Source organism: Nymphalis io, chromosome 8, assembly GCF_905147045.1.
Source record: "Nymphalis io chromosome 8, ilAglIoxx1.1, whole genome shotgun sequence".
In the NCBI taxonomy this organism is placed as follows: Eukaryota; Metazoa; Arthropoda; class Insecta; order Lepidoptera; family Nymphalidae; genus Nymphalis; species Nymphalis io.
In genome coordinates, this window is record NC_065895.1 from 1,652,668 (window position 1) to 1,667,778 (window position 15,111).

Genomic DNA, 15,111 nt, shown 5'->3' on the forward strand with positions numbered 1-15,111 from the left:
TTATATAATTACTATAATATAATGATACTAATAACGCTAAAATAACATAAATGTAGATTGTTTATTTCAAAATTACCTCAGTTTCGAAAGCGTAGCCGTTAGTGGAAGCAGACGATGGTAATTCCACGACCCTCGAAATACCGCTAAGATCTATAACCCCATCCATTAGGCCTCTATGTTCTGCGTGGGGATCTCGGAAGTATAATAAAGCAGCTCCTCGTAAGACGAACCAATGCCTAGACCAGCCACCAGCTCCTCTTCGTTGAAGCCAGCCAGCCCTTGCGTGCAGTAGCCTTTCAGCTGGTAGTTCTACTCTGCCTCCTTCAGTTGTCTCTGTTGTCTCCACGGTATCCGTTGGTTCGCTACCTTCGCTTGCGGAACTAGTGATTCCTTCATCAGGCGGTGGACCGCCATCCGGTGAACCTCTTGCCTAAAATTAATAAAGAAATTTGAAGTGACTATGACATATGTATCCAAAAATATTAGAAATAACTAACTGCATTAGCTATTATTATTTTTAAATAACTTAAAAATTAATAGAAACTTCAAAGACTTACCGGTAGTCGGTCTGGCGGCGGTAGTCTCGTAGGTCTTTCGAGTGTAGGTGGAAGCGCGCGACGGGAGCGCGGTCTAGTTAGTGATGCAGCAATATCACGTAACTGTTCATCATACTGTTGATGCTGTTGTTGAAGTAACGGTGATCGTACTACATTGGCTGCAAGCACATATAGAAATGTAATAACAACACGCTGTACCTTAACTTATTTAAGCTTAAGTGCTTTCAACAATGGTTGTATGGTTTTCAGATCGTTACAATCGATATACCTTCGTCAGTTGAGGGAGTTGTCGCCGGTTCAGGCCACGTATCCCTGCGGCGGGAGCGCGCCTTCTCCTCGCCATTGATCTTGTCTCGTGTCGGTGGCGACGCGGATGACACTGGTTGATCGTTGTACACTAAAACAAAACGCACAAACATCAATATTGTTTTAAATTAAATTGTAAATAATCGTATATTAAAGTTATTCTACCAAACAGATTTCGCATTGTTACTCCTAGTTTTAATAGAGATTTAGGCAGCAAATATAAAATGTTATAACATCAATTATTTTTGCATTGTTCATCGGGTAATAAGTTTAACTAAGTATATTATTATCAGGACAAAATTGAGCGAAATATAGGTTCACATAAAATACTTTTTTGTTTTAAAATGTAAAGATGATAGATATCTAGGGTAAAGAAACTTTAAATTACCTAGTTCGACGCGAACAGGATATTTGACCTTAAGAATTTTCCAGCATACTTTTAATCATTAATATTGACGTGTGCGTTTTATTATTTTATCGATACCGCCTTCATTCCAGGGGCTTAAAATAATAATCAATGTGTAATAAATCGCCTTGTCATTACATATAGCCTAAGGCTTATATCATTTTCGATGAGAGACCAGATATACAAAGTATTTTAACGCAGCCAGAGTTACCACTTGAGGGAAGGTTGACGCTGGGGCAACATCGGCTGGCAACGAATCGAGATAATTGATGGAATTCCGCAACGACCAGATCGCGTGCCAAGGTCGCAAATAAGAGAAAAAAAATATGCGCCCTTTCAGACGATTATTTACGAGCAAAGGAACCATCACACAGACCGCAGAATGTTAAAAATTTTTAATGTATGTGAATCTATAATTTATAATATAATTAACGAATATAATAATAATTCACGAAAAACATTTTTTTTGAAGGGCAGCAATGATAGTACTATAATATAAAAAAATAATCCGCTAATGATATTGTGTCTTTTTAATTAATAAAAATTATAATTTAATTTAATTTAAAAAATAAATTAAGAATAAATACATACATTTCATATAATTATTATGCTTTATGGTATTTATATTTCCATTTACCGCAGATACAAATATTTTCTCAACAATTGTATTGGGTCCTTTAAGGTGCTATTGTAGCAGACCACGACTCTGGCGATCAAATAATATAAATGAACGTGTCATTATGCGAAATTGTGGAGCCGCTCCGTCGAAACATTTAACTTGATGCGCACGCGATTATTCTCGACAAAAAAACAATTTATCCCTCAAAGAGCGTAAAATTATACAAAATAATATAGCGATTGTAGTTAATATACTTACTTAATAGATATAGCTGTGTGTGTTAACTATTAAATATGATTGAGGGAGATAAGAGTAATGTCGCTCAAATGATCAAATTATTGATTTCAGTGGATTTGCGCTTAAACCATAGTGACTATTTCGGTCAAAACTATTATAGTTCGTAAATAATATATAAGTACAGTTAGGCCCTACCTCCCCTTATACCAATTATTATTACTATAACATTCAGAGACTTGTTTCAAAGTCGTATTGATTTTTATCAAAGTAGGTTAATGTTAATTTCTAAAACCAGATAAAACATTTAACCCTTTTTAAGTCAGCAGTCAGATGATAACCAAATTGGCCCCATTTCCTATTTAAATGGACAACACTCCTTCTAGAGGCGATATTAATCGACAAAACAAACAAAATGGCGTCAACGAGTTCGCGCGCTTTGTCGGCGCTCGCACAGATATGTTCCCATTTATCCCCCTTTATAGAGATATATTATTATCTGTGGAACTTGTAAATCATCATTAAGAGTGGAGCTCTAAATGGTTGTGTTTATAGTTCTAAACGCGACGAGTTATTATTTTGCATATTAATTCTTTATTAGCAATTAAACTCGAGCATTTATTGCTTTCTTGGAATCAACATCAAGGTCGATATTATTCAAATATAGAATGGTCGGTGAAAGTGCGAGAACTTTTGGGATTTAATAGATCAGTTTGCATAATTATTTAATGGCGTACTTAATAATCATAATAAAGCATATTTCTTTAATTTAAGATATAACCATGGTATCGTAAACCATGGTAATCAATCTTTAATAATTTTAAATATTTCATTAAAGGTTGAATAAGAGCTTTAACTCTCAGAATGACTTCTGTTGAAATTCTGCATGTTTTCGTCAACAATTCAGTTGTTTTTACAAGCTTTTATTTATTCATCAGTTAGTTTGTGTCGATCAACTCTTGCAACTAATGTTTAAGTAATAAAAAATGCACACACTATCGACAATACTACAGTATTTATTATCATTAATTAAACAAAGTTGAGTTTTCCTAAATATTATATTTATAATATATAATCTGGTACACCAATTAAAATTATTTCTTATATAAGTTTATATGTATGTATGTATATGTATATATAGGAGTAGTTTACTGGTGGTAGAGCTTTGTGCAAGCTCGTCTGGGTAGGTACCACCCACTCATCAGATATTCTACCGCAAAACAGCAATACTTGATATTGTTGTGTTCCGGTTTGAAGGGTGAGTGAGCCAGTGTAATTACAGGCACAAGGGACATAAAATCTTAGTTCCCAAGGTTGGTGGCGCATTGGATATGTAAGCGATGGTTGACATTTCTTACAATGCCAATGTCTAAGAGCGTTGGTGACCACTTACCATCAGGTGGCCCATATGCTCGTCCGCCTTCCTATTCTATAAAAAAAAAAAAAAAATGTATATTGGTATATTACATATTTGTGTTAAGTTTATAAGCTTTCAATAAATTTTAAGTATAAGTGGCTCGCACACTGCCCGATTAATGATCCTGGCTAGAAAAAAAACCATAAACATTTCTCTTTACAGAGGTTGCCTGGTCACTGTAAGTGATAAGGCCGCCTTTGCATACTATGTGTACTCCTTGTTATTATATGTTTGTAAATTGTGTGCAATAAATAAATAAAATAATTAATTAAGCAAAACTCTTCAGATGAAATAAGAATTTAAACAAAAAAACGTAGAATAGTCAACAACGATACGAGTTATGCATAAAAATGTTTTGTTGTTTTCATATTTTTTTCAATGCAAGCAAAATTACTGTTCTCGATTAACATGGAACAGCTATTGAAATTATTTTCTGATGTTAGGTATTATTATTTATGCGCAAAAATAAACAAAACACCTTGGTTTATACGTCAATAAATTACAGAAACTACCATGAGAAGTATTTCATATCATACAACAGATACGAGACCGTTGGGCCCGTGATGTTTATGGTTAAAAATAAAAGTGTCTACATGCGAGTTCTAGTAACAAATAAGATTACTATGTCGAGGCGTCATTCAGTGGAGATTTACAGCTGAAAAAATGCTAATACATATAAATGAGAACGAGGTAGGAATATTTCATTCACCCACAGGCTATTGTTGCGCCTCGGAAGCCTTCTGATTGATGTCTATACATATTTTTCCATCTTTGGTTCATTTAGTTATGATTTATGCACAATTGGATGGAAGCCCTATATCTTATGTACTTTAACGTTTTATATGCATTTGTAAACAGCCTGTCTCTAAAATTCTAATGATTTAGATTAGGGAAGAAGAATAAGCGTTATATTGATTTAATTTAAATAATTATATTATTAATGAGAATAATGTTTAAAAATTAAGTCGAAAATGTCTGTAATTATGGTGTCCTCATTTCGACTCCAGCATACTTATGGGAATTTTTACATAGAACTCAATAATTTTTTATCGGCCCAGGGTTTGAACCTAGTACTGATCTGCACCATTATAAGCTCGCCACTAGACCACGAGACAGATCAAAATAAACAACTTTTTATTAGGAACAGTATAATTGAAATTGAAGATAAATAAATTGATAACAATACAATAACTACAAATGCGGACACAAAGGAGTTCATGATATATAACAATTAATTTGTTTTTTCTTACACAAAAAATAATAGCATCGGTATTACTAATACTCATATGATTTGTTTTATTTTAACAAAAGCCTTTTTTTGCTCCATTAAAGAACGTAGTTGGGAGCTAATATGTTTTTTTAGGTGTCATCGACCCCAGGTCATTACTCATGCTGTATGAATTATGAAGCTGAGCTGGTGCTTTCGCTACAAGGTACCGTCGCCGTCGGTTTCAATGAATCGTTCGCTTTTTTTCGCAACGTACGTGTCACGTTCTGAGAAGCAATTAAGTATGGCAAATTATATAATGGCTTCGACTTCGATTTTGTATAAAAACTTGTGTGTAATTACCTATTCAGGTGCTGCCTAATGGAAACGCTTTTTGTTGGACAATACTTGTGTTTGCTGTGCGTGTTGCTATCGAAGGTTCTTTTGATTTTAAAGAGTATTAGCGGTAAATTAAAAAGAAAGCAATCATTGTTACAAATCTCAGAATGTAAAACGGACAATGTGTAAGTGTTCTCTAAAAATAATCTTGTTTATATTTATTACGTATAATATATATAGTATACTATCAACTATATTTATTATTTATATTAAGTAACCTTTAGTATATTTTTTGTATTGTCACAAACACGATTCAACAGTCTGGTGTAATTTGAAATATGATAACTACAAAGTACTTCGAAATTATTCTAGAAAATTGTTAATTACGCTTTAAAAACCACACTATTAACAAAAATATAATTGTTTCACACGAAGTAAGTTATTGCAGTGAATTTATTACATCATCATTATATCATTAATTTATTTATGCTGATATTAAATACTATTGGTGATACTACTGGTGGTAGTGCTTTGTGAAAGCTCGTTTGGGTAGGTACCACCCACTCATCAGATATTCTACCGCAAAACAGCAGTACTCGATATTGTTGTATTCCGGTTTGAAGGGTAAGTGTAATTACAGGCACAAGGGACATAACATCTTAATTCCTAAGGTTGGTGGCGCATTGGCGATGTAAGCGATGGTTAATATTTCTTACAATACCAATGTCTATGAGCGTCGGTGACCACTTATTATCAGGTGGCTCATATGCTCGTCCGCTTTCCTATTCTATAAAAAAAAACCTACACTGCGTCTGTCTGTTTGCCTGACCGCGATTAAGTCGAAAAAACGCGAACATTTTCTACAATGGAAAATACTCCTCGTGTTCATGAGGAAGCTTAGATTCATTATTAAATAAGAATTTTTTTTTGTAAATTGGCTGAAATATAACGATGATTGTTGGATATGTGGCTAAAAGTCCCGTCTGCCTATACTATAAAAATTATAATAATAATAAAAACATTGAGATATACAACTAATTTCGTGTTGTATTTTATTATTGCGATCGAGATAAGTTGTTCATTGCAACCGCTATATACATTTGAGACGCACGTGTTGTATGCTCTGAGCCATGTCAGTTTACAACATACTTATGTTAGAAATAAAAAATATATATTTTTATTTATCTGTTGACAATTTCTTATTCTATCACCAATTTAGTTTCTGCCATATACAAAAATGAAAATTATTAAAAAAATATCTATATAAAGCTACATAATTTAATAAGTAGTATTTATCAAATAAAATTACATTATTTCAAGTATGTAGTTAATATTTTACTCACAAAGCCTAAGTTTATTTAACAGAACGTTTAACTTAAAAGCAAACATTATAGTATATAAAACTTTACGATTTTCCAAACGGTCGTGTGAAACTTGTTTATGAAGATTTCAAGTCAGCTTGTGTTTATTTAGGTAGCCCACTTTGTGGCTTTAACAGCTTCATAGATCGAGAACAGAGAACGTTAGAAATGGCATAAAGCTACGAGAAAATTAAATTTATTACCTAATAAGTACCTAGTAGAAAAGGTTTAATCTGAGTGGTGATTGGTCGATTCAGTTAATGACGGTCAATTAGTGTTCAGTGTTTAGTTAAATTAGCGCTTAAAGTGCTGTTCAGTATTTTGTGTTATAAAATAATAAATTTAATTCATTCATTGCAATTGCCCGTGGCTTCGGCCATGAGTATAAGAGGAGAGGGAGAGGTATAGCTCATGTCCTTTTATGAATCCCTGATCGTATGTAAAATTTCATGATCGGTTTGAGTAGTTTAGACGTGAATGTGTAACAAACACACTTTTGTTTTCATAATATTAGTCAGGATGTAGTATCTTGCGGTTTCACAAGTTCAAATTTGACTATAGGTTGTATCATACAGTTGGGCAAAAAACTAGTTGAGGTTAATAATAATATGTCCTCCAAACCGATTTCGGCCACGGCAACCAATCTCAAGAGAGTTCAGCCAACTGCGCAGGAGATATTATAGTACGTAGTGCATATGCAGTGTGTGCGCAAACACAGGTGCACTCTCTATTTCTTAGTTCTTATAATCCGATGGGACGGTAATCCGACACGACCGGAAAAAGTTCAGGCGCAAGACCAACGGCTTTACGTGATTTCCTAGGCACGGAAGTGTACACTTGTTGTTACTGAGAATTTTCTGACAGAAGAACCCAATAACTTTTTGATCGACCCGACATTTAAATTCAAAGCAGGGCTTCCGGGGCTGCGGCCTTACATCCAGCCACTAGACCAACGAGGCATTCTATAAAGGTTAATAGGAATGATAGTACCTTAGAAAGCTCGTATCATGAATTAGTCCGTAATCTTCTTAATCTACTGACTATTTAACTCAATTCAAATCTGATATGTAGTTATTGAGATTAGAACTAACACACAAAACTCTTCATAATAATGTTGTTTTATGTGTTTCAGAAGCACCAGTTAAATAGCTTTGTTAATTTAAGTTATTACCTATTGAAATCGAATTCTGGCCTAAATATCAATTAAATATTTATTCCTATTCTAGAATTGTAACTTAACTATAAATATACTTAATAACAATAAGACAAGTAAAAGAATACAGTTTTGAATGTACCAAAACATACATACATATTATGTAACAGTAACAGCCTATTAATGTTCCACTGCTGGGCTAAGGCCCTTTTGAGGAGAAGGTTTGGAGCTTATTCCACCGTATGGTGGAATAAGCTCTGTGTGGAATGCTCCAATGCGGGTTGGTAGAATACACATGTGGTATAATTTCAATGAAATTAGACACATGCAGGTTTCCTCACGATGTTTTACTTCACCGTCAAGCACAAGATGAATTATAAACACAAATTAAGCACATAAAAATTCAGTGGTGCTTGCCCGGGTTTGAACTCACGATCATGGTTAAGATTCACGCGTTCTAACCACTAGGACATGTCGACTGTTTTATGTATCACACTTTTACTATATAATATATGCATGTATTTTTCTAGAATACAATAATGTACGTGTTGACATTTCAATTGTATTCTCAATTCTGAGTTTGTAAGTATAGACTAAAGAGCAAACATACACTTTCTTCTCCAATTAGAATGTTGATTAAGACATCGGTTACATTGTACCATATTTCGCAATAACAGTTCGTATAGCGTTGAGCTATAAGGTCTAAAATAGTTAACTTTTATTGTTTATATAAAATTTTATTAGTTTAGAATAGAGAGATTAAATACAAAGAAATTGCGGCGAAATGGATGGAACATATACAGACTCGTAGATCACGGATTCCTATCCTGAGACCAATAAGTTTTCATGTGTTTTGTCATTTCGTGCTCGTCAGCGAAGAAAAATACCCTGATGAACCTTGCATATGTCTGATTAAATTATGAAACATGTGTGTATCATCCCCTGTCCCTTTTTTTTTACGCTGGAAAAACGCATTACGCGTTTCCCCCACGGGAACAGTGGGGGGGGTATGTGGGGCTCGCCGATGTCCGAGGCGCCGAGTGCACCCTGAAAAACGGAATACCCACTAAAAAACCAGCGGTACCCTTTCCGTCATAACGAGGAGCGCCACGGGATCGCTTGCGCATGCTACCGCGACGCTCTGACGGATGGCCTGCGTATGCAGGCCTCCATTCTCTATGGGGATTACCAAGGTACTGAGAACCCCCTAGTCCCAGCGACGCCTATTGCGGCGGAGGGAGAAGGTGCGCATAGCGCCTCATTCTTCTCCCCAGTCTTCTTCGGCGGAGCAGGTTTGCAGCGGCGTCCTCTTCCCGCACCCGCTCCGCGGCCTCCTTCTGCGACATTACATTTTCACAGAAGGAGACCATTTCCGACCAACACTCATCGTTTCCGGGCATCGCGTTAATGATGCTCGGCAAGGAGAGGTCTCCGCCGACAACTGCCGCCGACAAGCCTCTACGGTCCCCACGCGGCACACTCCGTCAGGGTGTGTTGCGCCGTGTCGGTTGCCACTGCCACTCGTGGCAGGAAGGTGACATTTCCCGCCGTGCTATCTTGTGCAGGTACTTACCGAAGCAGCCGTACCCGATCCCCTGTCCCTTTACTTGGTGACAGGGCAGACGGGATTGCGTCTGGGTTGGTACCGCTCACACATCACATATTCTACCGCCAAACAGAAATACTTAGGATTTTTGTGTTCCGGTTGGAAAAGTGACTATGCCAGTTTAACAACAGGCACAAAGGCCATAGCATCTTAGTTAGGTTGGTGGCGCATTGGTGACGTTGGATGAATAATATTTATTACGAGCGCCAATGCCTATGGGCGCAGGTAACCACTTACCATCAGATGGCCCCTCTACCAGTCCACCTACCTATATTATAATAAAACAAAGCCTGCATTGGAGCGACGTGTTGAAATAAGTTACACATACTTTCTTCTTCAAAGGACAGGAAGCCTTTGTTTGTGGGCTCATTTACTTAACTTTACATTTCAATTTGTTATAAAATATTTAACGTGAGCGGTATTATATATAAGTATATTTCTCGGAACAATAAATAATAATAGGAATATCATTAATTAACGTGAGCGGTATTACGAGTCATAAGATTAAGATAAAGTAAATTGGAGAAATTTCAGATATTTTTGTTAGTGCAGTAAAATCTAGCTAACAAAACGGAGAAAGATCTGTCTGTGTTACGTCGCGGTGTCACGCACTGGCGACGCGCACCCAAAACGTCGAAAGTGAAACGTAACCGCACTCTTCCTTATCTCATCATTCTCGATTGAAGTTTTTCAACGACTTTTACGAAAATTTCATATAAAATTATTTTTTGTAAGTGAATATTCGGAAACAAACGGAAAATCGTTTCTTATTATTTTTAAATAAAGTTATTTTTTTTTAGAATTGACAACTCATTTATTTATTTTCAAATTTATAAAATAAATTGTTTAATAAAGATGTAAACACTATTCAAATTGAATTAGGTTTTCGAATTTTTAAATACCATAAGCCAACACACGGAAATAGCGATATATTGTATTATAAAGTCGATTACATAAATCGATTTTAAACGAATAAATAATCGTTAAACATTGTATCGGAATTCGATCACCGACCATCACTCACGAGATTTATCTCAATATTGTTATGAGACTTAAATCGAAGCGATCAACAACGGTTACTATTAGACGAAGGTCGCCATAATTCATATTATGATAATTCAGATAAATTTAATGTTAATATCGTGAACTATTATTATACAGGCTGATTATTTGTGACAATATTGGAAATTTTTGTATTATTATAAACATATATTATGAAATAAGAGCTTGATAAATTACGTAACCGGAAGTTAGTTTGTCGTTGAAATTATTTTGTTTTTGAGATAAACGTTTTACGAGCTTTCGTTCCGTACGAAGTCGAGATACAAGCTAATAATAAAAAAAATGTCTATTTGTCCTTAATGCGAATCTAAATTACTCATCCGATTTTGATGAAACTTTGGCAAGTTGCTCTGCGTACGTCCGTGAAGGTTTCTGGCCTAAAAAAATAAGATTTTTTTCACCTATCGATTATCGCTGTCTATAAAGTTTCAAATAAAAAAAAATATTAAGAAAAATACTATAAATGTCAATCTGAAGTCTGTTGGCATTATTTAATTGTTAGAATAGATTACAGTTATTGATAAGGGTCATTGTTATCGTTATCTATAAAGTTGTCGTTTAACTACATTATGAAACTTGTAACTGTATTAACGGTTTGAAATTTTGCAACATTTTACTTAAGGGTTACGGTTTAGTTCACGAGATTTTGGCTAAAATTAATTAATGATGTTAATAAAATTATACATATTTATTTTTAAATTAAAAATGTCATATTTTTAACTTAGTTAGTCCAATAACTAATACAAGTTGTCTTAAAGTAAGTTAGACGTTCGATTTCGTTTATAAAAGTTAGTTGAAAAACGTTGCTACGCTTTTATGAATGTAATGTATATGTATATATTTCTATATTTGATGTTGACCCATTATCAGCTTTCCAGTTTTGCAGTGTTTGAGCTTATATGTATATTTTTTACATTAGTAATTTGGGTTTTAATTAAATTAATTTATTCAAATGTTTTGTTTTATTGTACAAAAAATACCGCTGGTAGGGCTTTGCACAGGCGTATGTGTAGATACCGCCAAATTTCAGTTTATTCTATATATACTAGACAGACTCGTAGATCACGGATTCCTATCCTGAGACCAATAAGTTATCATGTGTTTTGTCATTTCGTGCTCGGCAGCGAAGAAAAATATCCTGATGAACCTTGCATATGTCTGATTAAATTATGAAACATGTGTGTATCATCCCCTGTCCCTTTACTTGGTGACAGGGCAGACGGGATTGCGTCTGGGTTGGTACCGCTCACACATCACATATTCTACCGCCAAACAGAAATACTTTTTATAGGATTATTATATAGGATTTTTGTGTTCCGGTTGGAAAAGTGACTGTGCCAGTTTAACAACAGGCACAAGGGCCATAGCATCTTAGTTAGGTTGGTGACGTTGGATGACTAATTTATTCAAATGTTTTGTTTTATTGTACAAAACGTACCGCTGGTAGGGCTTTGCACAGGCGTATGTGTAGATACCGTTTCTTTAAATTAAATTTCAGTTTATTCTATATATACTAGATTAGTTCGTGGTGCATTGACGATGTAACATATTGTTTAAATTATTAAATTGCCAGTGTAAATGGGCAAAGACATAAGTATAACAGGCAAGTACGTCAACAGTCAAATCTACTTATGCCAAATAACTCATGGTAGTGACTGTTAATCCGTAATTAAAGATTACCTATAGCGCGTTAGATTTGTAATTAAGATCGGCCCAGGTGCGCACGCGCATGCAGGTATTCAAGTGCCCTGGTATAATGTTCTCTGCTATTAAACAAAGATGCTAACACCCTTCTTATACGATTTGACTTGTAATTTATTTGGAGAGAAACTTGTATAATGTAAATATGTTAGTACTTGATTAGCAATTAAAAAATGCATCAAAGGCCTCAGAAACTGATTTATATATTATATATTATTTGCTAAATAGTAGGTTTGTTTTGATCTCAAAGCTGCTCTGTAACTAGCAACACTATTTAAATCCCTAAAAAAATTGGAACATAGAAAGCCATATTCACTAATATATATGTAAAATATTTCCCTTGGAAATAAATAATTAGGATTAAAATTTTATTATATTAAGTTAACTTTTTTAAATACTGATTTATTTTACAATCAAACTTACCAACACCACGAATGTGTATCGATACATAAACAGGTCAAATTACCTTTCACAGATACTAAAATAATTTATAATCTGTTGCACCATAAACAAAACATCGCGAAACGGCAGAAGGCAGCATAAATTGTGATCAAGGGCGAGCTATCAATTAGCGTTGGAAGTGTTTCTAACGGCGCAGATTGTAAAGTGGACTCCAGATACACCGTGACCACACGAATAAAAACTTGCATCGATTTCGATTGAATTCGATTTATCGGTTTATATTATTTAAATATTTCTATACTTAAATTCAAAATTCTAAGCTAAACAATAGATGTATTTGTTTAACAATTTAAAAATGAAAATTTTTGATGACTGTATCTGTGATTGCATAGGAATATCAAAATCTTCTCATGGCATCTGTCAGGTTGGTTGGTGGTTGTCCGGTGGTTCGTTTTGAGGTATACCATAGAGTTAACGTTCAGTCTATTTAATTATTATCTATTTCTTGTTTGTTAAATATGCGCAAGTTTTTATCAACTCCGTTTGAAATAGTTTGCATGGGCTGTCAGTGACTTTGTATCGGGCCGTTCCTCACGCTGTCCCATACAAGTAACAGGTAACGGCACATAATTAGAACTCGTTGTCACCGAACGCGATTTATAGACTGGCTGAATCCCACGATGGAAAAGTGAGAGGTTATATATATGTATACGTAAGAACGGGATAGACAATGTTTAATATTACGCTCGGCGTTAAATTAAATTATGTTCTGTCTAAATACAAATAATCTGCTTCCTATTCCAAATATTAGAATCCTTCCAGACATTCGCGCATGATTGAGTAACACGCAACTGTCTTTTTCATATGTGAGGTTTAAAAAAAAGACAATGGCAAATTCGAATAAAAACTTTAAAATAATAGCATTTTTTTTTCAAACTTTTTTTTTTAGTACAGATTTAATAAATAAGGCAAATGTCGACGATCAATCTAGCAACACAATGGACCACTAATATTCAAGAACTAAATGAATAGAACTCAGAAGTACTTCTTTCGAGTAGTACTTACATAAAAGTAACTTTTTTAATTTTTTCCCTGGACATAAATTACTTCAAAGAGATTTTAAGCATTGGAATTGTCTTGACTGTCTGATGGCGTCATACATATGTATGTCTTATGTACAATACGTCGATAAATATAATATCATATCGTAGCATAAAACTCGCAATGTACATCGTATTAAGAACGGTATCGCAATTTTTACCGATTCGATTGCTCGTTGCAATTACGTAATCGTTCTGTTCGCGTAAATTGGATTCAGAGTTGTAATGTTATAACGAGTGTGTAACGGTAGAACGATGTACGTTACATGACATATATCTATGTCAATATTTGATTACTTCTGAGAGAAAGAGACGTAATTATTTTAATCTGTATTTTTTTAATATTGATGTTATTTATGTTAGAAGATTTGACTGTTAAGAGTAAAACGTGTCTCTTATTGTGTCAACAGATGCTTTTGATAAAAAAAATTGAAATTTTTAAATCGCGCTGCCCCCTTTTAAATATAATAAATTTGTATGCGTATTGTCAATGTTACATGATTTGATCAAATTTACTAGTTTCGTGAACAGTGAAATAAAGTTTTTATTTCGTTCATTATTTGGTACCCCGATTACTTGGGACGTAAATATTGACGTTTCAACGTTTGATTTATTTATAGATTTTTTTTTTAAATACGCAGAATTTTTTGAAACATTTAATATTGTTAAGATTATATTATATTCAATTCATATAAATTCAATTTCAAAGAAAACCAAAATAAGTCAAAATAATGAATGTCTTATCATAGTTCTTATAAAAGACAGTTTAATAGTTATTTATAAGAGAAAACTGCATAAAGTTTTATTTAACACTATATGACAATCCAGCTCTAGTTACTAAGAAACACCTAATATGATTGAGATAATTTGTTTGTTGTCCCCTTCTGTTACGCAGCAATGAAGACTTACATGATTCTTGCATAAAGAATAATGAGAGAATGATGAAAAGTGAAAAGACTATTGGGATTTTTTAAGGTGTAAACTAAGCTAATGCTTTTAAAAAATATATACGTTATTTCGAGTGCCACATAAGTTTTTTTTTTGACGAGCCGGTTGGCGTGGTTGGTAGATACTTGTCTTTCACGCCAAAGGTTGTGTGTTCGATTCCCACCCAGGACAGACATTTGTGTGCATGAACATGTCTGTTTGTCTTGAGTCTGGGTGTAATCTATATAAGTATGTATAAAAGAAAAGTAGTATATCAGTTGTCTGGTTTCCATAGTACAAGCTTTGTACAAGCTTAATTTGGGGTCAGATGGCCGTGTGTGAAAAATGTCTCAGGATATTATTATTATTATTTTTATTATAATACATTTTGTACTACATTATATAGTAAGCATTTTTAACATTGAGAACAACTAAATTAAGGCGATTTAAACAAGAATTATCACGCCTAAGCGATTCCACAGTTACTCATGCCACCAGAAAAGCTTGTATAATTGGATTTCAAAATCTCCGTTTCAAAATAACATAGAGCTCACTAATAAGACCCACAGTTATAAAGTTATGGGACAAAATTTGAAATGCAAATTTGCGTGAGCGCCATCTAAAGTGGGAAGGTATGTTTGCATAAAGGTATAAACACACATATCCGCTACTAATCGTTGTTTATCATATGTTTTATCTATTTAACAAAATCAA

General features: G+C 34.2%; 1 protein-coding gene across 6 annotated transcripts in view; it reads right to left on the bottom strand.

Annotated features, from left to right (window-relative positions):
• LOC126770157 (protein outspread) overlaps window positions 1–15,111 on the bottom strand; it is a 242,345-nt gene that overhangs the window by 12,219 nt on the left and 215,015 nt on the right. For all 6 annotated transcript variants that reach the window (XM_050489355.1, XM_050489357.1, XM_050489354.1 and 3 more), the window contains exons 7-9: window positions 826–954; window positions 558–715; window positions 77–430 (exon numbers count right to left, since the gene is read on the bottom strand). In XM_050489355.1, the coding sequence (XP_050345312.1) occupies window positions 77–430; window positions 558–715; window positions 826–954 (641 nt within the window). The remainder of the gene's footprint in view (window positions 1–76; window positions 431–557; window positions 716–825; window positions 955–15,111) is intronic.